We start from the raw sequence: 27,512 nt of genomic DNA, 5'->3' as shown, positions 1-27,512 counted from the left end.
TTTAAACATGTTTTTGAGGCTTTGGGTATTACATACAACGCAGAACAAGAAATCATAGAGAGGGCTGAGCCAAGGAAACGGGCAGGAGCTGAACTTAAAACAATTAACCATAAATTGGCTTCCAATGATATTGGGACTACATGGTGTATACAATGTACGATGCTCTAACACATATCCACTGTACAGTGCTCAGAACAATACCTAATTGGCTAACAGGGACAGAGTTTGGAGCTTAATGCATGTGACAGGGACCTGTGTTTCATTTCGTGCACGAAAGCAGCCCGCCGCACACTTTACACAGGGAGTGTGCACGCACAGCTCTGTAAATGTGACATTCATTACCGGCCGATTAGCCGAGTGTGCAATACATGCTCAGTTTGGAATGCCGGTATACTGTTTTATTGCATCCTCAAAATGTAGAACGCATATGGGGTCTGCTCCCCCGCATGATCGCGAGTTGCAAGAGAAAACCACCCCCTGAGGGATGTACGAGGATATCACGCTCGCCTACCAACAACCTGCATTATGTGTTATGCCTACTAATCTCCCCTTTTACCTCATGCAAGTTGCAGAGATTTTCGTCATCAAGTGGAAAAAAAGGATGGGGGGGGGGGCATGGAGAGATGGTGGGGGGGGGGAGGAGGGAGAGGGGGGTGTGGTAGAGATGGGATGGTTATGGTAATGTCATTAAACCTGAAGCTATGCCTCCGTACTATTAGTGAGATATTCACAGCATGTGCCACCACATGAAAAGTCGGGGGAAAACGATTTCCTGGACATACGGTATAAATTTCACATCCAACCCAGGCTTTTACCAAATGTTCACAAATTAATGCACAGCAGAATACAAGTACAAGTGTATTAAAGAAGTATACGGTTGCATAATGACTTACACCCTAAACAATCTTACAAAACTATTTTTAAAGGATGCCACCAAATGTCTGTATTTTGTAATGTATATGATTAAATTCACCCAGAAATTACACATATTTATCATACCTTAATATAAAAGAATAAAATGTCCTCATTGAGCAAGTTCTCTTGCAAGGTCTGATAGAATGTGTTAACTGTCACATGAAACGATAACTCACAATATTTCTCATTATATTTCCTTTACTTCAGACTCCAATGTGTCTCTTGACACCCACAAGAAATATGAGTTGTGTACTTTACTCACATTGTTACATGTGCAGTGTAATACAAAAAAAAAAAAACTTTCAAGAGTAAATGATTCCAATAATACGTGTAAATACACAGCACACTTCATCTACAAATTCAAATATATGCAAAATAATATCATTTTGATAATTCATTGAAGAATTTGTCCAGTCTTTGTTATGATAGCCATAATATATGTTGCTCTCCCATTCACCGTATATAAAATCAGCTCAGTTTAAAGGATGTTTGTGCTTTTTTTAGATGTCCTTTGATTTTCAACTGAAAATTGTACTGGTCGCACTCCCTGCTTGCATTTGGTAGCCATATGGACAAACGGACAGCATTTCCTGTCAGGAGAAACTACCCAGTGCCAATCACTTTCCATACATGAAAACATATGTGTATGTACTATGAGGGAATAACTCTGGGGAATAATTTGTGGAATACTGTGCCACCTGACGAGAGAAAATATGTTTATCATACTTGAGCTTGGAAACTAAATACAATGCACAGTCAAAATACAAAAGGAAGCAAAACAAGGCTTGGCCTTGCACATGCAACATTTCACCAAACACATTTTTACAATGTACAACCTTATGCTACGCGAAACTGCACTGTAACATCCCTAAACCATGCAAGAATTTTTTCTCTGTCTTGCTGCTTCTAACTATCACTTTCCCCTCCTGCTTCTTCAAAGATGTATGATGAATGTGTTTCATCACCAACAGCGGAAATGTCAACAGTTGCGTGCATACTTGCGCTTCCATGCCATGGCATGAGGGCGTGTATGACAAAACACAATTGTTTGGAGTATTTCTAGCACTCATGTCTGAAGGTAAGTAAGTATTCAATCTTAAAACTGTCAGAGCAAGAGGGAGGTAGTTTGTATTAGATGGTAGTCAGCCTATTAAGCTGCCACATATTCCAGAGACTGGAAGGGGGGGGGGGGGGAAATGGTTGAGAAAAAGACCCCGCAATTTTAAAAGCTTTGAAGGTGTCATCACAACTGATACTTGTGTACTTGCATAAAAAATGGTATACTCAGTTTTGCAAGTCCGGCAATGACGCGGATTATAAGTGCACATTATAGGGAATGAACAGCAAATTGGGGCAGAGTAGCATGTGGGGTTGCAATTCATTAACACGAAACGTGAGTGCGAAAGGTAATTGATTTGCAAAGAGAATGTAGCCAAACTGCAGTATGCTCATACAGTGCTACCCTACAGAAATAATAAGACATACTCTTAAACACAAGATCTGCACCTCAGTGTATGGCCATTTTCTACATCTTTCATAGCAATAAATAATACTATTAAAGCAAAGTAAGACCACAGGGCCTACAGTGTGTACATTTATAACTAATAGGCCGTATCAATAAACTGCTTTCATTAATATTCACAAACCAATGTTACAAGTATACATTTATGTTTGATAGATTATATAAGCTTCATACAGGTGTACAGTTCAATGTACAAGAAGCAGGGGGGGGGGGGATGGGTGATAAAGAGGGGAAAGGGAGGGACAAAACCACCACCCCTGCCCCCCCATAACCATATTTACAGATGATACAAGGGATCCGGCTATGATCATGATGCAGCAGCGTGTAGACTGGGCAGCTCCTGAGTGATGAAGTTCTTGAGGCGCTCCAGGTACTGGCCGAAGAGCTCCACGTCGTTGTGCCCCGCCCCCTCCACCCACAGCGGCTCCACGGTGTGCTGGCAGCGCTCGTAGATGGCAAGGCCGTGGGAGAAGTCGATCACCTCGTCCTCTGTCCCATGGATGACCAGAACGGGTGATGCCACCTTGGACACCTTGTCAATGCTATGTAGAGACAGGAGAGAAAAAAAGTTATGGTAGATGAATGACAAATAATCTATAAAATTATATTCATGATCCAAAACTACTCATCCTTGACACTTGAAAGCGGGTAATACTGTATAAGCTGTTATTTCTGGAAGGGTTTTATTTTTGCCAATTTCACAAATCAGTGTTGGACCACAAAAGCGAACAACATGTGAAAATGTCACCATACGCTATGTATGGTAATATTATTAAAAGCACTTTAATATTACGTGTTAATTCACAAAAACAACATCTTGTGAAAAGGTCTATCATCTTCTCATTTGCGAAAATATCTGTACGCGAAAATAACAGCACTTTAATATTACGTGTTAATTCACAAAAACAACATCTTGTGAAAAGGTCCATCATCTTCTCATTTGCGAAAATATTATGGGATTATAATATATAATATATATAATATGGGATTTTGTTTTTGTTTTGTTTTTACTTTGAGCTATCAGTACCATGAGGCAACTCTACTTGGCTTCATACTTGTGCATCTCCTTCTCAAGATATTGTGAGAGAAACACTTCTTGAATTTAGAGTAATTGATTACAAATTACCACATCTTATGATAATAAAAAAAAAGACATATGATGCACTGAGTTCATATGAATATAAACAGCATAGCTACAAATGTATGCACATTATTGACTTGTAGCAAATAGAAAGATGTCTCTTTCCCAAAAGTCTGTCTCATAGACCCCGTTTACAGTGCAGGGCCGGGCTCGGCCACCGAGCCAGGCCTCAATTGCGCGGCCGAGCCTCGCAATTTTGTCCGTTTACACTGCTGGGCTCGGTCGCGCTTTTAATTCAAACCTTTCAATATTTTGTTGTAGTGGCACTCTGCTTGTAAACAAACGCAATTTGGTATTGTCTGGTTTTCAGACCCTTTGCCAACTGAATAGACCGGTTTACTAATGATATGCATTTTGACGTCAACCCCACGCGATCCTAGTGATTGTAACTAAGTCGGGCAAGCGAAATAAGCGCAGACGCGCGCGCCACACTGTTTTTTGCATTCACGGGTGTATTGTCTACGATCATTACTCGCTGCGGATAATCGACAACTTTTGTTTGCTATAATCTTGCTTTGAGATGGCATCAGCTTCAAGTTCCAGCCAAAGTTCGAGCAAGCCATGGAAGAATTGGACAGTTAAGGAATTAACTGAGTATTTCAGGGATATAGGTGTGAGCACAAGCGGCTACAACAAGGAGAAACTCATCAAACTAGTGCAACTGCCGTAGCCGATTTGGATTTGCCCATCGATCCTGACCTCTCCCGGGCGGACACCGGCCGGTCACTGCAGGAGAAGCTCGCTCTGGTAGGCTGCTCGTTCTCCGATCCTAACAAGCTCGCTGGGTTTACATCCAACTTCGAGAGTATTCCACATTTTGGACTCTTTGACGTGTTCAACTACCTGATCATCAATCGGACTAACTATGACTGGAAAAGCTAAAGGGATACAAGTCATTTGAGGACTTCCGTCTTTTCGCGGATGGGAGTGTTTCAAGCCTGAAGTTCAATGAGGTTTCGGACACGAGCCCTTTTCGTGTTTTCCTTAGTGAGGTTAGGTCGACCGGACATACCTCAACAAACCAACGTACCAGACCTGGGTCGTGATGAATAAGTCAACGGGGGAAATAAATGTTGCCTACTGCGAATGTCAGGGAGGTTAGGTCTATCATTGCTTTTGTTTTTAATTTTAGGTCTACGTCTAGATCTACTCTAGATCTAGTCTATATAGGGCTAGGCCCCCTAACTGTTATTGTTAATAGAAAAATAGGTCAAAATCGTCAGTCTATTTCATGAAGTCTAATCAGTCTGAGTCTAACTTAAAAAAAAAAAATCCTTGGAAACATACCGATTATGAGAGATTCGTTGTCTAGTTTAGATTTCACAATCAATCATAGTGCTTAAAATCATTGAAGTTTGAAGTGATGCGGTCATACTGTTGTATGTTCTGTAGCAGCAGTGTTTTCCACCCATTTTCAGAACTACTGAAGACAAAATCGAAGCCAAAATTCAACAAAATCGAAACTATAATCCAAATTGCGTTTGATCACAGCAGAATTTTCCCTCATCTAAGGTTGGGAATTGATTTAGAGCCACACGAAATGCCAGGAGGTAAAGTCGAAGTTGATGCATCGCACACATGTACACAACATACACGTAAGTCTACATGTGGGGACGTGTCGGGGACGGCTGCAGCAGCTGACGTTGCAGGCTCGCATCCTTTGTTTGCCCGAGGTTGCGGCCGTGTGCAAAATTAAAGATCTGTGCATACATTAGTAAACCGGCCTATTCTGTGGCGACGAAGTCGCCGTTCGGGCAAAGGCCTTTGCCGAAGGAACAAGGAAAAGTAGAAATTACGCAGTGCGTAATATATGTCCCCGCCGGAAGTAGCATTTAGTAGCAAAATGTACAATATAGGTAAAAAGATCAAGGTCAAAGGTCAAAGAAGTCAAAGGTCAAAATTCTGTGTAGAAGTTTTGAAGCCCTCACCTAGTGCCATCACATAAAGCAAACGGAATCGAAATCGGGTTAGAAATGGCAAAGGAGTAGCATTTTGTAGCCAATGTACAATATAGGTAAAAAATCCAGGTCAAAGGTCAAAATTCTGTGTAGAAGTTTTGAAGCCCTCATCTAGTGCCATCACATAAAGCAAACGGAATCGAAATTGGGTTAGAAATGGCGAAGGAGTAGCATTTGGTAGCAAAATGTACAATACAGGTCAAAAATCAAGGTCAGAGGTCAAAGAAGTCAAAGGTCAAAATTCTGTGTACAAGTTTTGAAGCCCTCACCTAGTGCCTTCACATAAAGCAAACGGAATCAAAATTGGGTTAGAAATGGCGAAGGAGTAGCATTTTGAAGCAAAATGTACAATATAGGTCAAAGGTCAAGGTCAAAGGTAACAACTGAAATTCTGTGTAGAAGTTTCAAAGCTCCCATGTAGTGCTATCATATAAAGCAAACAGAATCAAAATTGGCTCATAAATGACAGAGAAGTAGCAAATTGAACATTTTGATCACACACGGATGCACAGACGGACGGACGGACAGACAGACACACAGACACACATACGTACGGAGCCTGTTTCATAGTCCCCTGCTCGAACTCGTTCGGCGGGGACAAAAAATCCTTAGCAGGACAAAACCACCTTAAACTAAACTAGTTTTTGATGTTTAGGGGGTTAATATCCTGAATAGCAAAATAGTACAGGCAGAGGGTTTGGAAGCCAGACTAAAATTGGCCGCGCATTTGGCCCAGTTTGCGTTTACACCAAGAAAAGGCCGCGCCCGGCCGCGGACCACCTCCAGAGCATGGCCAAATGCGAGGCCAATTTTGGCCTCGCATTTGGCCATTTTGCGCGTTTACACTGAAATGAAGGTGGGCTCGGCCGCGGCTCGGCCACGGCCGAGCCTTGCACTGTAAACGGGTTCAGAGTCAGTAAGTTTGAATGAATGTACATTGTGGCCATATTTCCTGTATGTGACTGACATATCAGCAAAAAAAAAATAAAAAATAAAAAATGAACATACGGATACCTGTATGAACCACTGAAAGATAGGAATGCTGGTACCTAAATGTAGTGTGTATAGTCATCTACAATTGACAGCACTTTAAAGGAAGTTCACTCGGTGATAAGATAAAATGTAATGCGTTCACTCGTAAATTTATGATGTTTAAGTTTTATCACACAACCTCTCAGACAGGACAAAAAGAACATTGCCTGCACATGTTAACTATCTTTATGACAAGCACCTTCTATTGACGCTATCAAATTGAACCTTAAACCTACGTTGTATCTCTTCAATCTACATTAACAGTGTTTTGATACACGTACATAGTATATTTTTGATAATTATGTTTGTATTACGGTGTGTGTGTGTGTGTTTGTTTGTTTGTTGTTGTTCTTGGGTTTTGTTTTTTTTTTTTTGGAGGGGGGTTCTCATTTGTTTTGTGATAATATATTGTCTGTAATGCATCATATCCTATCAATTTTCTCGTCTTCACAGCGACATGAGTACTTTTTTAGGTAGAATAAGCACTTGATAAGAGTCCAATGTTGTTCTTGTTATTATTACCTCCGCCAAGGGAGGAGGTTATGTGTTCGTTACCGTTGGTTTATTTGTTAGTTAGTGTGTTTGTTTGTCCGTTTGCAAAATAACTCAAAAAGTTGTGCACGGATTTGGATGAAACTTGCAGGAAAGGTTGAGAATGACACAAGGAACAGATGATTAAATCTTGGTAGTGATCCGGAAATTTTTATGGATTTTATGAAGGATTTTTGATATTTTGGCAGGAAGGGTCAATGAACTTGGGAGTTCAAGCAGCGCATTTTTGAGGTTTTCATACGCGCACTAAAGTGCATGATCTAGTTTCTGCTAGGGCAAGGTGTGCCGCGCAGCTGAGGGTTTATGACGTAACAAAGGCTTCTATATTGGGAAATTGGACAATTTTTCAGCACGCATACATATGGGGGGAAATCACTGATCTCTATGGAAGAGCACGATCATCATTGGAAAGTAGCTGCTTGGCAGAGGTCTGCGCTCTCAGAGTGCTTTTCTAGTTATCATTACCATCATCATTTCTATAGCCCCACATGTAAAAATGATATGTGACCCGCTACAACAAAATGATCCTAAAGTCGGGCGAGGTCGATTATTTGAAAATTGCACGATATAATCCCCTAATCTTTCTGCTTTACATTGATATGTAACACATTTTATAAAAATAATCGGCTGCGGAGATATCGATGTTTAAAAGAGAGCATGTCGAGACGTCTGGAAAATCACTGTTTCGAGAAAAGCGCCCTAAAAGTCTTCCTTTCGACGCAATTGCGATCAACGGACACGCAAGTCAGTTTTCACCTCTGGACAATAGAAGGTAAGCCCTACGTGTAGCAACCCCCGAAGAGTTCATTCAAGCACGTTAGCGTCGGCGGTCTCCTCACCAACCAATCAGTGACCAGGATGTGAGAAGCGGCTGAGCATAGCGCACCCTGCCCGCACGCACCAGTCGACTGGGTAGTGTGCGAGCTTCACGCTTCGGTTAGCAGCAAGCAGCAAACTGACCAATGAGATCACTCTGGTCGTTGTTAGGGGCGGAACCTATCTGTGGCGCTCAATCCAAATTTTCGAACCAGTTTCTGCTTCGTTGAAATGCCAAAAAAACATGGCTCAGAAAAACGCTATTTTTTGGTCTTTCCTTTGATCATTTTGCTTCAAAATTTCGACAGATGATAGAAGACATGTTAGACTCCAATAATATATCAAAAGCAGAAAATCGTAAAGTTTTGACCAATTTTAATGCTCTGACTTCAAACTCGATTTTCACGGCTTCGACCGTGCGCGACTTTAGGACCTTTTGGTTGTAGCGGGTAACATATCTTCATGACTTCACAGAGCCCAGGACAAGTAATGAAGTAGGCCTACATTGTGTATCATGCTGATACACACCATACACTTCGACACAAGCATATGGCCAGCTGCTCTGATGCAGTTCTGCAGAAACTCACAGCAACCTCATACTAACAAAGGACAGGCTGGGGTGGGCACAATATGTGTACACATGAAAGGATAGGAACACCACAAGTTGATTAAATGTAAAGTCATTGAAGTAATCACATCATGGCTAGATCTACAAAACAAATTATCTCTGAGTGAAAATCCTTGCTCCATCAATCACCCCATAATGTCATCGACAAGACAGATGAGGAATACAAAATTGGAATTAAAGACTACAGGTTGATGAGTTGCACTACAGCACAGTGTACAATATATTTTTGTCTGGACATCCATATAGGCCCTATGTAATGAAAAGCTGTCCTGAAACTCAATGATCTCTACATGTTCTGCGCAGGGGTAGCAGAAATGGGGCTGCAATCTGAACAGCTGCTTGTGGATTCTGGGCACATTTGCAGACTCACTGCTCTTCAGGGGCATACGCTCAGTTAAAAGGTGATTCAGCCTTTCAAACAGAAAGGTCATGGTGAGGACAATCTAACAGCTCACCATTCCTCTGATATTCTCACTAGCATGGTTTGATAGCTTTGAGATAAGTACACATGAAAACAACATCTACATTGTAGGTACATGTACAATGTACAGCTGTATGTAAACATAAAATGGCTGCATCTACAAGAATGAGGTGGTACTACATTGTATGTATAAAGAAAGAGTGATACCAGTCTTACAGACCAAAGAAACTTTAAGCCAATTCCTGAAAATAATGAGACAGCTACTGTACAAATACTGTATGAACAGCATGGCCACTGGCATGTCTACATATCAGTTTTCATAGCATACTCTTGATAAAAGCTAGGTTGTCATTTTGAAGTCTCCTTCGTAATTCTTTTTGTGCACAGTTTTGTACATTGCTTGAAAGCAAAATGATCAATATAGTACATGTACGTGTACATTGTACACCTGTACTATCACATAGGGTTTTTCTTTATAATTTACATCAAAAATTTCAAAGGTGCAAAATTTTCTGTCTTGGAAAAGTGAAAAAGTCTGTTTTCAGGTACATATATCATGAGATAGGTGAAGGTTTTTTTCTAGATGCTAAATTTTGTGATGTTACATACAAACATTAACAGATAAATAACACTAAAAACGAGTACAGAGTCATACTGTATACAACAGTGGATGCTGTAAGCAAGGACTGTAAATGTATACGCACCTGTAGTTGTCCTGGGAAATTGGCAAGTGTGTTTCTAGCACCCTGGATCAATATTAACTGCTACAGCACCTTTGTTTCTGTCAGAATTTACACTGTGCTTGCTTTTGTCATGTGAAAGCAGGAAATACACTCACTATTCAGTATTACACTTCTTTACATCAATTACAATACAACCCAACGAGGAACACAGCTGCACTACAGTATGCACAATATTATACTGATTTACACAGGAAACTGAAGCATATATGGAAAATGGTATGGTATGTAAATTTGTAGTATGTACGTATGATGTAGCACTACCACTTGTATGTTTATTTCTAAGATTCTGTTCTTAGTGTACATCATTCAGTTCACTCTTTTTCCCCTGAATACCTACATGAAGTCCTCTATTCCCAATACAATGTACAAGCCAACACTACATTACATTAAGTCTACGTTCATCATCAGATGCACTGTAAGTGTCCAAACACCCAGAATAAAACATGGGCGGAGGGATCAAGCTTTCTCTTTTATGGGACCAAAACTGTGGAATCAGTTTCTATTCAGTTAAAAAGTACATCAACTGTCATCTACAGAATCATTCAAATCCAAACTTAAAATGTATCTCTTCCTCTCACACTGAGGATTATATAACGACATGCTATAGAACAATTGTGTTCTTTATCTGGTACAGCTGTCTGTGTTTGATTGTTGTTTGTTATTTTCTTCTCTTTGTACATGTACATACACTGTAGATATAAAATCTTTTCATTTTTTTTTAAGCCCCATGAGCACCAACAGGTGGACCTGTGAGCTACATCTGCATACAAGTAGCCACTATAATATTGTAAACACATGTAGAACTTTATATTCAAGAATAGAGTACATACACATATTGTACACTGTACTGTCAGGGTCTCCCTTCCACCTCCTCGGTACTTTTACATTTACCGTACACAGGTACAGAACAATTGCAGCAAGTTCACATAATATACACTGTAGCAACATGAAGAGGGTGAGAGGCGGAACTGTCAAAGGACCTTTGGCACCACTGGCATTTCATTGATCTACTCAAACAGGATTCCTTCCTGATTCACCCACAACAAGATGCATGTACCCGGTACATACAGCAATCACTGTACACAATTCATTATACTGTACCTCCATACATACATGTGTAAACACAGGGTTTTCACAATATCAAGCTTCTTCTGGGTTGCTTCTGGGAAACCTTCACAGTACGCGTACATCAGTTTCATTGAAAAAGCAATCCATTATGTTTCAGCACATCTAGAAAGATTATTGCTGCAACAATAACAGACAGCAGGGATCATAAATGTCTTTTAATACAGTGTTTGTTGTACAAGTATGTAACGAAAGGTTCCCTTCTTGCAATGCACGTAAAAAAATCACAGCTGTACAATGTACAATGTATACAGTACACTGTACATGCACAACTGTAAGCACCTACAGTTGTCTTATGTTTTTAATAACAATGCTTTTGTTTGACATTATAGGTGTGGTCGACTTTGCTGATTTTATGTAAAATACAAAATACTGGCAGTCATTCTACTCTGATGGTTTGGCAGTGACAAGCACAGCAACATGAACAGAATAAACATCTGTGCACAATTTATACAAATACAAAACCATAAAAAAACAACAACAACAAAACAACAAAGAAACCCTCTTTTGATCTACCACAGAATAGTATGTCAAGTTAGTCATGTTGATTAATTTTTGTATGTATTTCAGACTGAATATTCTCCCTTCCTTCTCGCAGTGCGGCCACCAGCCAGCACTTCAAACCTTCCGGCAGCATCTGAGCCGTACTGGAACAAATTTGTGTTGACAAGTCAAAACTGACGGCCAATTTGGAATCTAAATGATAAGGGGATGATAATGAACAGACTGCCAGGGTAAGGCTATCTGTCGCATGCAGCAACCAACACACACACACACACACAAACACACATACACACATACAAACAGACACATATGCACATACAAACACACACAAACACACATAGACACACACACACAAATACAATGTACATGTACATACACAGAATGATAGCCAGAGGAATTCATTTGAATGTCAGCTTGCACGTGCTGGATCTTGAGCTGTTACTGCATGTACACTACATTGTAGCTTTCCATCTTTCAATCCACAAAGTATAGCAAGCTGTAAAGCCTTTGCCATGTACAGTGTACAGTAACAGGCCACTTCTTGCATGCAATTGACTCATATTACACTGTAAATCTACAGGTGAACATGTAGGCCACCAGTAGAGATCCTGTATGAGTAAGTGATATGAGAAAATTAATAATACAACTGCATTATGCACAAACATGTAGATACAAACAATATGAATATCAAATACAGTTTATAAATCTCACTTATTTATTGAGACCAATATCCCATTTTCACTGCTATAAAAAAAAAGGCAGCACAAACCAAACACAACCTGCAGGAGGTACAATGTACCACACTGTACATATAGTGCTGCGTCGAACCCCCTCCCTCCCATCGTACATGAACAGTATGTCCCACTGCTGAACTTTGTGTAAAGTAAACTATACAAGTAAGTCCATTCGCGAAGGTGTAAAATGAACTTGGCTGAATTAAAAATCCAGTACTGGACACTTGCACGCAAAACATTCTTTTCATAATTAATTCATTTTTGTTATTGCCTGCTCTATGAGAGCATTTCATAATGTAAATCAATATGATAAGTCAAAGCTGCACACTGGCACTGGTCCGACAGTCCTTGATCAGTAAAAATTTGAAAAACTGGGTACCTACTGTCCCAATAGAAAGGTCGGACCAGTAGGAAAAAAAAAAAAAAAAAAGAGGTTAGAGTGCAGCCCTGGATAAGTCGATAATTACTATTGAATCAAATAATTGGATGTGGCCTGATGTGAAGCTGAAGTAGGCCTATAGAAGACCAGTTGGCATGACATAAACAAGAGACCCGCGGGTCTAGCGCTCACCCGAGTATCGCAAGTTCACCTTTCACGCAGTCACTAATCTAAATTATTCACAGCTCTACTAAAATTTGACCAGGCATTCTCAAGTAGAAGATGAAAATGTGCAATAAAAAAAAAGGGCCCAATTTTTTTAAGATTCCTTAATTTGGGGGGGATTGGGGCCCCCGGGGCCCTCTGGGTGGGGCATGATGCCCATTTTGATAAATTGAGATCCTGACCCCCCAGGGATGCTACCTGCCAAGTTTGATGAAAATCCATCATGAGGTTTTCAGGAAGAAGATGAAAATGTACAATTCATGCCCCCATTTGGACCTTCCCAACCTCCCCCCCCCCCCCCCCCCGTCCCCAAAGAGGGGCACCCCTGGATCTGCTATGAACAAACCTGAAACTACAGTCATTAATGTACTCACTCATAGTATTATCTTAGCTCTATAACTTCTGATTCTAGAGAAGATTTTTAAGGATTTCTTCATTTCGCGGGGTTTGGGGCCCCCTGGGGGCCCCCTGGGTGGGGCATGGTGCCCATTTTAACAAATTGAGATCCTAACCCCCTAGGGATGCTACCTGCCAAGTTTGGTAAAAATGGGTCATGGGGTTCTCAAGAAGAAGATGAAAATGTACAATTTAGGCCCCATTAGGACCACTCCCCACCCCCCTCCCCTGGGTCCCAAGGGGGGCACCCCTGATTCTGCCATGAACAAACTTCAAACTACAGTCATCAATGTACTAACTCATAGTATTAACTTAGCTCTATCACTTCTGGTTCTAGAGAAGAAGATTTTTACAGATTCCTTAATTTTGGGGGGTTTGGGCCCCCATGGGGGCCCCCTGGGTGGGGCATGGTGCCCATTTTAATAAATTGAGTTCCTAACCCCCTAGGGATGCTACCTGCCAAGTTTGATGGAAATCGGTCTTGGGGTTTTCAAGAAGATGAAAATGTAAAAAGTTTACGCACGACGCACGACAGACGACGGACGAAGGGCGATCGCAATAGCTCACTTGAGCCTTTGGCTCAGGTGAGCTAAAAACCACAGATTCTTTCCATCTCAGTGGTTGGACACACAAAGATGAAGTACATTAAAGTCTCGGAGTATTACATGCAAATCGTAAAAAAGTGCCACTCGTGACATGGATTAAAGCTTTTCCTGGATGTGTACTATAAATGCACAATCTGTAAAAAGGTGTCTACTGTGTTTATGATAATCTCAAGCCTTTATCCATGTTTTGATAGGGCATGTCACCCTAGTCTGTGGAAGAAGGTCATCAAGGAGGAACACAGGGTAAACATGGGATGATTTTAGTACATCCATGGGCTTCTCAAGTGCTCTTATCTTGTAGGAAGTAATAACATTCCTCCCCTGTTCAAACAAACTAAAAAAAGAAAATACCGAAATCTAAGAAATCATTGATTTTCTTCATGCTGAACTGAGGAAATTCCTGTCAGAAATTTACTGTCAGGAATGCAGGTGAATTCCCATTTAAAATCACAAAAGTAAAAGGAACTTCCGAGCAGATCAGTGTGAAGGCAAATGGAACCTTGTGAGGCAAAGACATTGCTACCCACATAATTTCATGTGACCGAGACTGACTCCTCTGTTCTATTCAAGGAAGCATACGAAACTTAAAGGTCCTGTTTACCTTTGGGAACAGTGATTTAAATGAATTTCAAGATATGACATTTAACGCATATACTTGTGTAGGTTTGTTGTACCACAAAACATCCTTTCATATAGGATTTTCATGATAAAGCCTAAAATATAAGGAGATATCTGTATTTTTCTCAATAAAACGTAACTGTAGAGGTTCAGTCTGGAAATGTTTTTATTATAACTATTGTTCACATTTTGTATATTTAACAATACTTAGCATCGATTTTACCGATTCAAATTTTTACAGTGGTTGTTTCTATCCCTAACTCACATTTTAGAACTATTTTAAAACACTTATGCTGGGTTTTTGTTTCATCTGCAAATGGTAAATTATGCCTTTAATACCTGCGCGATAACTATTACCTTATTCTTAAAGGGATGCAGAGTGCTACATAACTTTTTTTATTAACCACTTGCCCGGTCGGGCAAGCAGATTGTCAAATTCGCTGCAAAACACAGTAATCTTGCTTGCCCGAAAAGAAAGTCCAAAATATAAGGAAGTAATATAGAAAATCATGTGTAAGTCAAGGGCTTGATAAAAGTAAAACACAATCATTTGAATAAACAGCACATATTGATTCTCAAACAATGGAGTAACAAACTTGTTCTGATCAAGTGTTGTTGTTGCATTGCTTTGCTTCATGTAAGTTTTGGAAAGTTGCTGAAATGAAATATGAAGTGTCTTGCATCACTAAGGAGTCATTGTCTTGGGCTTCTGTATGGTAGACTTTGTGGGTTTGTTGGGGAGAATAAGTGGGAAAAAAGGTGGCTTCAAAACTTTGCTTGCCCAATTCGGGCAAGCATTTGTTCTCATTGTTCAAAAACACTTGCCCGAATTTGATTTTTGCTTCAGAATGGTCTCATATTCAAGTAATGCGCAGTTTAATGTTTCCAGGTTAGCATGCCTGTACAGTGACGGGGCATTAAACTGCGCATTACTTGAATATGAGACCGTTCTGAAGCAAAAAATTTTCACCCAACAATAAATACAGTATATAGGCCTAATGTACTCTTAAATGAATCCCACAAGAATTGCAACAATCATCCCCCAGCATTCCCACTGATTCCCACTGATCACTTACTAGCCATCCCCTTTAAGTACCAAAAAAATTCAGTTCAGTCTTTCAAAATCTGGAAATGCAATTTTTTTTCTATAACAAAAATGCTAAAAAAGCATTGTACTTATCAGAAAAAATGTATGTATAAAATATACAGCAAAAGAATTAGAAAATATTACACAATGATAGACAATGACATCTAAACTAAAATCTGTTCTTTGCAAAGTTCAAGGAGTTCTGCTGAAGATATGCTTCTTTACTTTTGTTCTTACTCAGGGTACAACAAACCCATCTCTAGTGTAACTGCCTGGAGCAACTACAGTATGTACAAAAGTATAGGACAAGTACCAGGGAAAATGAATTGGCACTTGCCTGCTGTAATAGTTTAGGGTACAGAGTTGATTGCCCAAACGCCTTTTCAAGCAGGGGTAATATCTTGTGGAATGCAGTCTTGTTGCAGCTGAAGTGTGCCATGTACAACATTGTATGTAATTCATGTTGTGGATCATTCATCCTTGTGCTGCTGACCCTGGCGACATCTGAAGGATATGAGTCACAATCACCAATGTGAGTTGCTAGGGTACAATGTACGTACAGAAAGGTTGTGGGGTGCCACCACAGCAGTGTAGTCACAAAACAGAGCAAGGACTCTTTCTGAATTCACAAGAATGCCTAGTGCACCCAGTGCAACTGAAACCTCTAACTTGTCCAAGAACCACTGAACAGCATACATGTACATTACAGTACATTTACACATATGTACACATGTAGGCCGACATTCCAAATTATAATGAAATTCAAATCACCGGTAGTGACTTAACGTTTACAATACGAAGAAAATCCTTTACAACATACTGTATGACAAGCAAGGGACAAGCAAGGGCTAGAAGTGTCCACTTGTAGCATAGTTTAGCTATAGGCCTACCTGTACCTCCTTGCCCTGGTGTTTACAGGGTGTAGTAATTACATTTCAACAAGTCTTACATCTGCTATTTGTACATCTAAACACCTCTTTTATGATACTCGCGCTAAAAATTGATTTGAAGCTTTCCTTCATGCTGTAAAGTGTTTTTTTTTTTTTAAATGCCTACAATATCATATGTACCATTGTACACATACTGTACAAAAAAGAGGGAGTAAAAACAAAAATCTGCCATACTCTTTGAACTTTGCAAAGACATAATTCAGTATAAACTTCATTATCTACTAGTATCATTGTCAACTACAAAATCTGTACTTTCTCATTTCTATATGCTGTACATCTTAGGCATTTCAGACATGTAAGGCCTACAAGTAATATCGATACGTGTGTGAGCCATTTTTTTATCTCTCAACTCTAATCTCCATGCACATACATGAAAAGTGCACAAATTTGTACATGCAATATATGTGTGGCAATAAAACAGGTGGAGCACTATTTTCATTCTAATCTTTCCACTGGGATCATGATTCATCAGGCTGCTGATACTGAATCATTTCCATCCTCAAGATGCTCAGGAAAAGACAAAAGTCACAATGCAGAGAGGGTAGAATGAGATTTCTGACACAACTCTATGATATGAACCCCTACAGTTCTTTGTATTTGATTTAGAACAATGTAATTCTGTTTGAGGCAGCAGTTAATGCATGCCTGAGAAAAGTATAATGTAAGTCTACTACCGTTAAGCAAAAAAGAAAAAAAGAATCCTGAATGTTCATACTGTCAGCAGGGCAATTTATTACAATACAGTTGTATGATGGGGGAGATGCTGTTTTTTCCCTGGATGTTCACTTTCTATAATTGACCACATAATAATTTTTCCCTTTAAAGGGATCATATGTTTTGGTTGAGACCTAATTTTCAGGTTTCTAACATTTTTGGTGAGATAATGAGAAACCTCTTATGAAATATGAAAGAACATGTAATTCCATGAGGAATTCAACATTTGACAAAAATTGGTTTTGAAATGGCTGAGATACAAAACAGAGCAATTCTAATAAGTGTGGGACCCACACTTTTACTACGATCGCTTTGTTTTACTCTGTTTTTGGATGTTTCAGTCATGCCAAACCCGATTTTCATCAAATAAACTTTGAATTCCTCTTAAAATGGTACGCTCTGTACTACTTCATAAGTGTTTTCTTGGTATCTCGCAAAAAGTTAAAAGCCCAATTCCAGAGACTCCAACTCTCCCGCTTTCGACGGGAGACCTCCCGCCAAAAGCCCATTTTTGCAAAATCTCCCGTTCTCCCGCTTGAGATTAAATTTCTCCCGCCCTGGCTCTGTGTCTCGCACTTGAAATGATTTCTTACTTTAAAGTGTCATCGTATGTTGAAAAATAAGCCTTTAAATAGCACTAGAGAGCATCTAGAACCCTTGAGCTTGGACTCCGGCCGTGAGTATCACGAGCGTGAAGCGCGAAGCTGAGTCTCCCGTTTGCTAGGAGTTTCAGGCAGGAGAATCTCCAGATCAGAGGGTGCTTGGGGTTGGAGTCTCTGCCCAATTCTCATCTCCACCAATACTGTGCCATCCCTTCAAGACTTTCATTTGAAGAGAAATCAGACTGCAATTATGAAACTTGCAATAATAGTGTGTAAAATGTCCAACTGTACATGACAATATCTGCTTTGACACAAGCAATCAACAGCAGGAAAGGTAATGCAGTTTCATCTGCAGAATGTGTACACTGGCAAAAGAAAGTTCCACAACCAACCCGGAATGGGATGTTACTGTCATTGTACATGCATATCACGACTACACAGAAGTCTAGATGAAGTTGTGGATGATTTGTTGTTGTTGTTGTTGTTGTTGTTGTTGTTGTTGTTGTTGTTGTTGTTGTTGTTGTTGTTGTTGTTGTTGTTGTTGTTGTTGTTGTTGTTGTTGTTGTTGTTGTTGTTGTTGTTGTTGTTGTTGTTGTTGTTGTTGTTGTTGTTGTTGTTGTTGTTGTTCTCCTCTTTAATACTAAATAGTTTTAATGGAGCTCTGTCAGGTGGGCAATTTGCTGCAAAAAATACATCAAATACCTTAATAATAATTCATATTAACAAAACTACATTTTACATAAATATCTAATTTATTAACTCACTTCTATTCACATTTTAGAGGGTGTGTACAGTTATGGTTGAGATGAGGATTTAGCTTTTAATATTTTGTGAGATATTCAGAAACCACTCTATGAGATGTCAAAGAGCATGCAATTCTAAGGGGTATCAAAAGTTTATTTGATGAAAATCGGTTTTGAAATGGCTGAGATATCCAAAAACAAGGTGAAACATAGAGATCCTAATAAAAGGCGTGGCCAGTCGCCTTATTATCACATTTTTTTATCTCAGCCATTTGAAAACCAATTTTCCTCAAATAAATGTTGAGTCCTTCTTAAAATTACATGCTCTTTCATATTCCATAAGAGGTTTGTCATTATCTCACTTAGGAATGTTCAAAACATGAATCCCCGCCTCAACCAGTACTGTACAGTCCCTTTAAGTTCAACAATTCAAACACTGAGTGGCTGTAGAAAGTATAGTGGAAAACAGATAGTGAATGCACACTATGTACACACTTTTTAGATGTACAGGGTTGAGGGGGAAAAAAAAAATCATTGGCTGGTTATTTATAGGTCACAACCTTCCTGTCTGAAAACAGATAAGCTTTTAAGCCGAGGATTTTGAAGCAGTCTGCAGCTACAATGTACTATTCAATGTGTTAAGAACTTTAATACGAGGCATGTGCACAAATGTGTTGCACACAGTGTTTACATGGCAGCATTGTTTTGCTAACTCCATCACCTACCAGTACTCATTTTATCGGGTGAATTACCACGAAAGAAAACCTACACATTGTAAACTGGCAACCATACTGTAGCAACCAGGGCAGTGATTCGGCTCAGTCATCTGTCTCAAGATCCAAAAGACCTGGGTTCAATTCTCAAGTCTAACTGGAGCAGTGTTTGTGAGTAATTATATCATCCCCTCTAGTAAGAGGCAAAACACTCTGTCCCTCAGATACTGTAGGACATAAATGGAGGTCACTTGTGTGAGAGAGTCACAATTCATGAATTGTAAAAAATCCCACTTTATTCATTCATAGTACAGACCAGGGTGCATCCAACCCAATGAACGATAAAAGAAGTGGTCCTGCCTCACATGAGACTGGACCCAATGGGCGACCAGCTTGTGACATAGCTGAATATGGGCTATCCAGCCATCTCCTCAGACGGAAAAAGAAACAAACAATCCAGCTTAAAGGTACTTTTTACCACTGGGAGCAGTGATTTCAAAAATGCTCAAGATACAGTACCACATTTGATACGTAGGGCTGTGTTGGTCACTTGTATCACAAAACACCCTACACCGTACATGTATCATGTAAAAAAATTTGCAATAAAGCCTACATGTAATTAAGGAGATATCACTACTTTTTTTCTCCATTAAACCATATGGTGTAACTGTAGATGGTTTAGTCCAGAAACATCTTTATTATAACTATTATTCACGTTTTGGGGTATTTAACTGATTATACTGATTCAAATTTTTACATTGGTTGTTTCTATCCCTAACTCACAATTTACATGTACGTGTAGAACTCTTTTGAAGCACTAAAGCTGGGTTTTTGTTTCATCTGCAAATGGTAAATAATGCCTTTAAGCTACCACATTGGTAGGTATTACATGTCATACAGTAGCACTCCTAATTATTCTTATAGGGAAATGTTTATGTCCATAAAAGTTTCATGCGCTGAACTTGACAGCATGGTTATTTCCTCATTTCTGAGAGATTAACAAGGCTATTTACTCGTACATGTGATACATTCTGGTTATCTTGCATTATGACCGACATAAAGATGGTACCGTAATGTGTGAAATGTGTGCAATATGTTCAACACAGGTCTGCTATACAGTATATCCCACATGACAATAACCAGTAACCAGTAAGGGGCTATGATTCCAATGGTGGTTTATTAGCCAATATTTGTTGTCCATTTGTAGATGCAACACATTCTGAAGGTGCCTTAAACAGCAACTACCATGCTGTAGAGTGTCCACAGTACATTGTACTTGTAGTACATCAACCAATATCCTAATCCCAGTGTGATTCAGAATTTAAACTTTTACAGATCTACAGTACATACAAATTGTACAGTATGTGCAGAACCTCTCCAGTAAACAGGGTTTGTTTGACCTCCATGTCAGAACAGAGGAGGGAAAAAAATCAAAAACAGTCATCACAAGAGAGTGGTGGACTGAGGTCAATCAATTCAGTGAGGTTCTTGCAAATTGCTCTCTTACATACAGTAGGCAAGGCATGGGGGATCTCACATTGACATCCTGGTAAACTACTGTACTGTACATTGTACATTTAGAATCCATTAGAGTAACTCCTTATACAGCACCACTACTCAAATGGTTTCTGCTGCATTCACACTTGTCAAGTTACTATTAAAGTACTCTACTTTGGATTTCTTGCTTATGCAGTATCATATGAAGAGTTTTGCATCAGCTACAGCTGTAGATGACAAAATTAGCCATACTTGTGTTTGGATACTCACATAATCGTCACTAGATCTGCAGGGAACACAGATGTGATAGTCAGTGATTAAAAGAGTGCATGAAACATGCATGTCATTATATGCAACATTTACTTGGGCACACAGCAAATATTGTCTACGGGTAGTCAGAAATGATTTTTGAACAACAAAAATGAAACAAAACACGAATACACGGTGTTCAACTACAAGTACAATGTACTTTTGTAGGCCTACATCGATCCGATGTAATTACTTGTGATTAAAAATGAATATTTTAATTCATAAAGTTTTACAATGGAAATTTGTTGTTGCACTATGTAACTATTGATGAATAGAGAGCACCTTTGATACAATGTGTTACAGTTGCCTTTTTACCTTTTCATGTGTACATTGTATGTTGTACATTGTACATTTCAAATGGTCGGGTCATCACGGTCTTGACAAAGTGTAACAACTCATTCCATACAGTGTTGTAGTGTGAAGCTTGTGAGTCATCCATCCTAATGACCTCCTTTTCCCACAATGATTGAACAGGCTTCTACTGCGTGGGACTGGGACTTCAGAACAAACATTTGCAATGCATAACGTACAAAGTGTTATGGGTCTACATGGTGTACCTACAGTACAGCATTAACTAGACTGAGGTACATGTGAAGAGTTTGTTTGCAAAAACCGATATGTCCATTTTTAAAGATTTTGAGTTACAGTCTCTACCATAAAGTACAAAATAATACCTTCTAAATGATTGGTCACTACATATAAAGGTATATTTTTGAAGTTACGGTCAAAACAAGAACAAATTTTCTTATTATTCTCTTTATTTTTCTTGACCTTTAATCGCAAATATCTCCATTTGGCAAATATGGAATTATCGGTTTTTGCAAACAAACTCTTCATATACTGTAAAACCAGAAATTTTCAGGTGCATGACATTTTTACAATTTTCGTGAGGAGCCAAGATTCACGAAATTAAAAATGGATACAAAAACATTGTCCAAACTTGTCTGCATTGAATGCCAGTAGAAATAAGCAAAAATTTGATGCCATGAATATTTCTGTTTTTTAAGTAGGCCTACAAATGTATAGGATGATATATTGTGAAAGATTCAAATTTTGTTTTATGGAAGATACGACTACCGATGTACATGTATTCAAAAGGCATTGTGTAATTATCATCTGTAAGGCGTGTGCACTTGCTTCCCCCTGAAGGAATTAAAAATGTAAAGGTTTGGTTATAAGAGCATACAAATACTCCTCATCAGGCATACACTGTATGTGTACAAAAATTATACACGTATACTACATGCACATCATACATTGTACATGTTGCTAAATACTGAACAGGACATGGCTCGTACACAGACAACTCACCAATAAACATGTACAACAATCACTCAACAGCATGTCTTGCTAAAATTCACAATAAACACGTCCACTGTAGTTAAATCACACTTTGAAGGCTGCATCAAAATAAATGTAGTTTCAACTAAAATATAAAGCCATGGATGATCAATAATGAAAATGATACATGTACACCCTATGTGACATCATGTAAGGTATTCATCCACATAAAGAAGTAGTTACATTGTATGTTAATGTACATGTACATAAATGATGCACATCCAACCAGTAGACCTACTCCAAAAAGGCAATTAAACGTCTGTAATGACCCTAGTCAGTGAAAGAAGACTTATGATTGAATCATATGGTATACTTAGTACATGTACTAGTGTAAGGTTGTAAACCAGTATGAAAACTGCAGTGACATTTAACACTGCTATAAAACCAGGATGAAACTAAAGATACAAGAAGTTCTCCAATTATTCACAGAGATAGTAAATCTTATCTTTTCAGTCCCACACATACATTCTTAATGATGGTTTGAGATCTTGCAAAAATCAACAAAGTTGAAAAATCTATTGTACTGAATTTGAAAGACTGATAGACATTGTAAAGCTTTCTGAACATTCATGGCATTTGTGACACCGAAATCAAAGATTAAATGCCATGTCCTCCTTATCATGCAATGACAGAATACTGTGGTAGAATACTGATACCAGGGTGATCCATAAGGGGGTTTCATTATGTTCCAGGAACTTGCTGATTTCTTTTCTTCTTCTTCTTTATTCCCAGAAAAGTTCCACACTGAGCATCGGCTTGGAGGGGGGGGGGGGGGAGGGGGGGGGGGATTGATGATCAGGTGACACACAAACTTGTATTGTAAATACAGAGTCAAGAGCCTCCACAAATTTCATAATTGCTTGCAGCTACAGGTACTTTCATACTGTATCTGTGGATGGCAGCTCATTCACTGTGGTCAAATGTTCTTTCATTAAACTGTGGTTAAATATGCCATAAACAAAGCTCTATGAAAGATGGTACCAAAGGGCATTCTGAGAGCCTTCAAGCTTCCTGGGCCCACGAGCAGGCCCTGGACCCTTGCTACTCGTATGCCTACAAGGGACGTGCAGGTTGTGAAGGGACATAGAAGGGATGCTCATGATACAGTATGTATTTGAAATAGACTTACTCCATTTTCATAAATCTTGTATTTGTAACAAATTGAGACTGGTATGTCATGTCCATTATTGTCATCAATTGTTCATACCAGTATCAAAACAACATTAAACATTTTCTAGATGGCTTGGATTTTTTTTATTTCTTGGCCACTTTGATGCAAAACTGTGTTTATGACTATGATGTACGATGTACATTAATGTATAATAAATGTGTACAATTTAGGTACAACTGTCAGACAAATATTTCTACATTTTTGCTAACATGGGTAGCTCTACATGTTTTAATACTCATAGCCTTTTATGATCAATTGTGTCTGAATGGGAATTTTGTGTAATTTTGTATGTGGTTTGGCATCTGGTTTGTGTCAAGCATTACTTTGCATAATGTTGGTAAAACTGTCATAATCTGTACATTGTAATATACCTCTCTCCTACTCTTTCATTATCATGTTAGCCCACATCATGTACATTGTACAGTTGTAGTTGTGATGTGCGTGCACAGGACAACGTCACAAGTTCAACTGGTCGATAAATTTATCAAGTGCTGCAATATGTGGCTGTCAAATTGAGATAATAATGCTGCACAAAAGAAAGACTTTACATGATGAAACTAGAAATGTCGCTATGGCGACTGATGCCTCCGCCATAATGCATGATTCTCCCAATAGGTGTATGTATGGTACAATGTCTTCACAATGTGTTATGACAGTTTCACAAAACTGAAAAATATTGAAATGACAGGTTTGTCAGAAATATCTTGAATGTAACTTTCCTTGAACTAGGTTTGCTATAATTGTCTAAGAGTGCAGGTACGTTTACCTGTATTTGGGGAATTGAGAACTTTTACTTGACTTCTGACCTACCCTTTTATAAGTTTATAATGCATTGAGTAATTTTCAAGGTATGAAGAAAGAGTGTAATTACAGTATAAAATATATATAACTTTGCATTTAGACCTGACCTTTGACCCTTAACCTTTCACCTTTGACCTTCTGGCTGGAAATTTCTCAGAGAATCTCCATTAGGGAATACATATCAAGTTTTAGTTTTAAAAATAATAATGTAAGCATTGCATATACTAGTGTATGAGGGAAATAGTAAAATTTTGAGGAGTTGACCTTGACCTTTGACCCCCTGACTAGTGACTCATGACCCCTACATTCCCTAGAAAATCCCTGCCAGTCAGTACATGTGTATGTACCAAGTTCCATGAAGATACATTGAACCATTTGCAAGAAAAGTGAAATTGTAACATATTCACCTAACCTTTGACCTTTTGACCTTTGACCTTATGACATGAAACTCTCTCTGGAGAATCTTTTATGCAGTAGTACATGTCTACAATAAGTTTCAAGATAATACCTTCGGGCACTGCATTGATATGCGGGAAATAGCAACGTTTCTAGCATTTGACCTTGACCTTATGACCTTTGACCTCTTGCCAATGTCACTAAAATCTACTCAACTAATTGCCCCATCATACATCATCCTTGGACTAAGTTTGGTGAAAGCTGCTTCATCCAGTTTAGAGTTATCACGTAAACAGATAAATTTTATAATTTGACCTTGATCTTTGACCTTTGACCTCTGTCCAATTTCACTCAAAACCTAATCAAGTAATTGTCCCATCATACATCATCCTCAGACAAATTTTGGTGAAATTTGCTGAATCCAGTCTTGAGTTATCGCGTAAACAGATACAATTTAATGATTTGACCTTGACCTTTGACCTTTGACCTTTGGCCGATTTCACCCAAAATCTAATCAAATAATTGCCCCATCATACTTTATACTTGGACCAAGTTTGGTAAAATTCCAGTCAATATTACTCAAGTTATCGTGTAAACGAATGCAGACGGACGTACGGACGTACGTACGGACAACCCGAAAACATAATGCCTCCGGCACCACTTCGTGGCGGAGGCATAAAAACAACAAATGCTGTCAATTCCTAAAATTATCTAGTCACGGGTCTCATCTTCTTTTTACAAATGATGCACCACGCGTTACCCCGGGGTACCGTAGTACCCCGGATTACCGCATTGTGTAGCGCCACCTCACGTCCATTCGAGAACAGTCAGAGAAAGATGCATGCACTGTGTGCGTGTACATAGTCCTTCCCATGCCACTGCATGTTATACTATGCGTGCATGAAAGCTGCGATACCACTAGCGTGTGCTTTAGTGTAGTGCAGTGCAGTGGCTAGCGTGCGCTAGCTCCAGCACCAAAATAATTTCCTCTTTTTGGCACCCAGGGTACAACCTTTTTAAAAAAATAAATAATTCAACAAAACGGCTGATTTTTATTTGGTACCCCGGGATACCATTTATGTCATCAAATGATGAATTTTAGAAATCCTAGTGAACTTGAGTTGTGTAAAATGAGAAGACATCTCACCAAAGGAAGGTGATGTTTTCACCACTGTTCACTTGTACCTTCAGTTTTGAATACAACTGCAAGTTCAGCGGATAGCACCTTGGCAAGGCTTCCATACATCCCCCACACTGAACCCCATCAGCCATCACTAGCCTAACCAAATGTGTGTGCATGTGTGCATCTGTGCATTTAAGCTAACAAGGATAGACTGGTACAGAGTGGTAGGCAGTGGTAATCTTGTATGGCAAAGTCAGTGTTGGAGGGGGGGGGGGGACAAGGGCAAATCACACTGGTTTGACAGTGTCCTTTGGATCTATGCAAAAGACCATATTTAACGTCAGTTTACAGTATGTTATAGACTTTCTAGTCGCCACTTGCGTGTATTTCCTATGCATTCTTGGGTTGGCGAACAAACGATAAGCACTGAATTAGTTCACCGCCCATAGCGCGCAACATATTATGAGCGCATGTGTTTACAAACACTTCTGTGACTTTAATGTAGGAATACTAGGATGCATTGTGCATCATCGCATTTGAAAAACTTTGTTAATCTGCCACCTGAAATCCATTAAAAAAAAACATCGTCACATTTACGATCTAAAAATGGTTTTGTCACCTGTTCCATATGGTAAAATACATTTGGATTAGGCCTACAATTAAATTTGTGTTTTCATGGAGGAAAAAGGTGAAAATTAGGAATTACATGTCTTTTGAGAACGATAAAAATCAATCGCGCGATAAAAATCAATCGCCCCAGCTGATCTCCGACGCCTAATCCGATCGCAGTGTGCATTACATGCGATGTGAATGTCTGGCGACTTTCCATAGTGGCGACTTAATGGTAATCAACGTTAGTAAAGTCCATAATTTACTTTCTGTTAACGAGGTGACTAGATAAGATGATGGTAGGACATATTTACCTTGGGAATGGATCAAACCACCATGTTCTTCTTGTATCTGGAAATGCTACTCGCATGCCTGACATAAGAGGGGAATGTAGAATCACAGCAGCACTCTCGTAGCGAGATGCTAAATCCACGGTAGGAACGGTTCCAATGCTCTGTCCATAAAGAATGATATTCTCCGGACTGATTCCATAGCGTGACCGCAAGGCCTGCCAAGCTGCCTCGATGTCTGCATAAAGATTGCGCTCCAGTGGTTTACCGCTGCTGCTTCCATAACCAGAATAATCATAGCTGAAAATATTACAGTTTAACCTGGAGCCTAGTCCAATGTAAAAGCTGCTCATCTGTCCAATATCCACAGCATTTCCATGACTGAACAGTATGGTGTATTTGGGGTTGGGAGCACAGCGTACAAACATGCAGGCTATCCTATTTCCTCTCTTGTTGCGGGTGTAAAACACCTCGATTGATTCTAGTTCTCTGTCTGAGAATTGCCATTCTGCCCTTTCTGTCAGGTGTAACGTTCCACGGGTGCCCGTGTCATCAGTGACGATAGAGTAGGTTGGTTCTGGTGGCAGGAATGCCAGCTTTGCGGCTATACGCGAGGGACAAGGAGGACAACAGAACAGACAGCACAACTCACTGAACGAAAGCCCGTTCATCTTTGAAGCGGGTTTTCACGATATTCCTACAAACTAACGAAAGATCTAACTTTCCGACTTGTACATTACCACTCAACTCTGAAGATGCTTGCAGTCAACTACAGTCAAATTCCTCAAACGATGGAATATCAGCAAATTAATCGGTCTTTTGTGCTAACATACGACTCCGAACACACCACTT

General features: G+C 39.3%; 1 protein-coding gene across 1 annotated transcript; it reads right to left on the bottom strand.

Moving 5' to 3' along the window:
* On the bottom strand, positions 1 to 27,501 carry LOC140230336 (alpha/beta hydrolase domain-containing protein 17B-like). Its single transcript, XM_072310488.1, has 2 exons — positions 26,685 to 27,501; positions 1 to 2,979 (listed from the first exon to the last, which is right to left on the bottom strand). Exons 1-2 carry the CDS (start codon positions 27,329 to 27,331, stop codon positions 2,745 to 2,747), a joined length of 882 nt encoding a protein of 293 aa, XP_072166589.1. The 5' UTR covers positions 27,332 to 27,501; the 3' UTR covers positions 1 to 2,744.
* Positions 27,502 to 27,512: the final 11 nt, after the last annotated feature.

The sequence above is a fragment of the Diadema setosum genome, chromosome 7, assembly GCF_964275005.1.
Source record: "Diadema setosum chromosome 7, eeDiaSeto1, whole genome shotgun sequence".
Classification (NCBI taxonomy): domain Eukaryota; kingdom Metazoa; phylum Echinodermata; class Echinoidea; order Diadematoida; family Diadematidae; genus Diadema; species Diadema setosum.
This window is presented reverse-complemented; position numbering and strand designations above follow the sequence as displayed.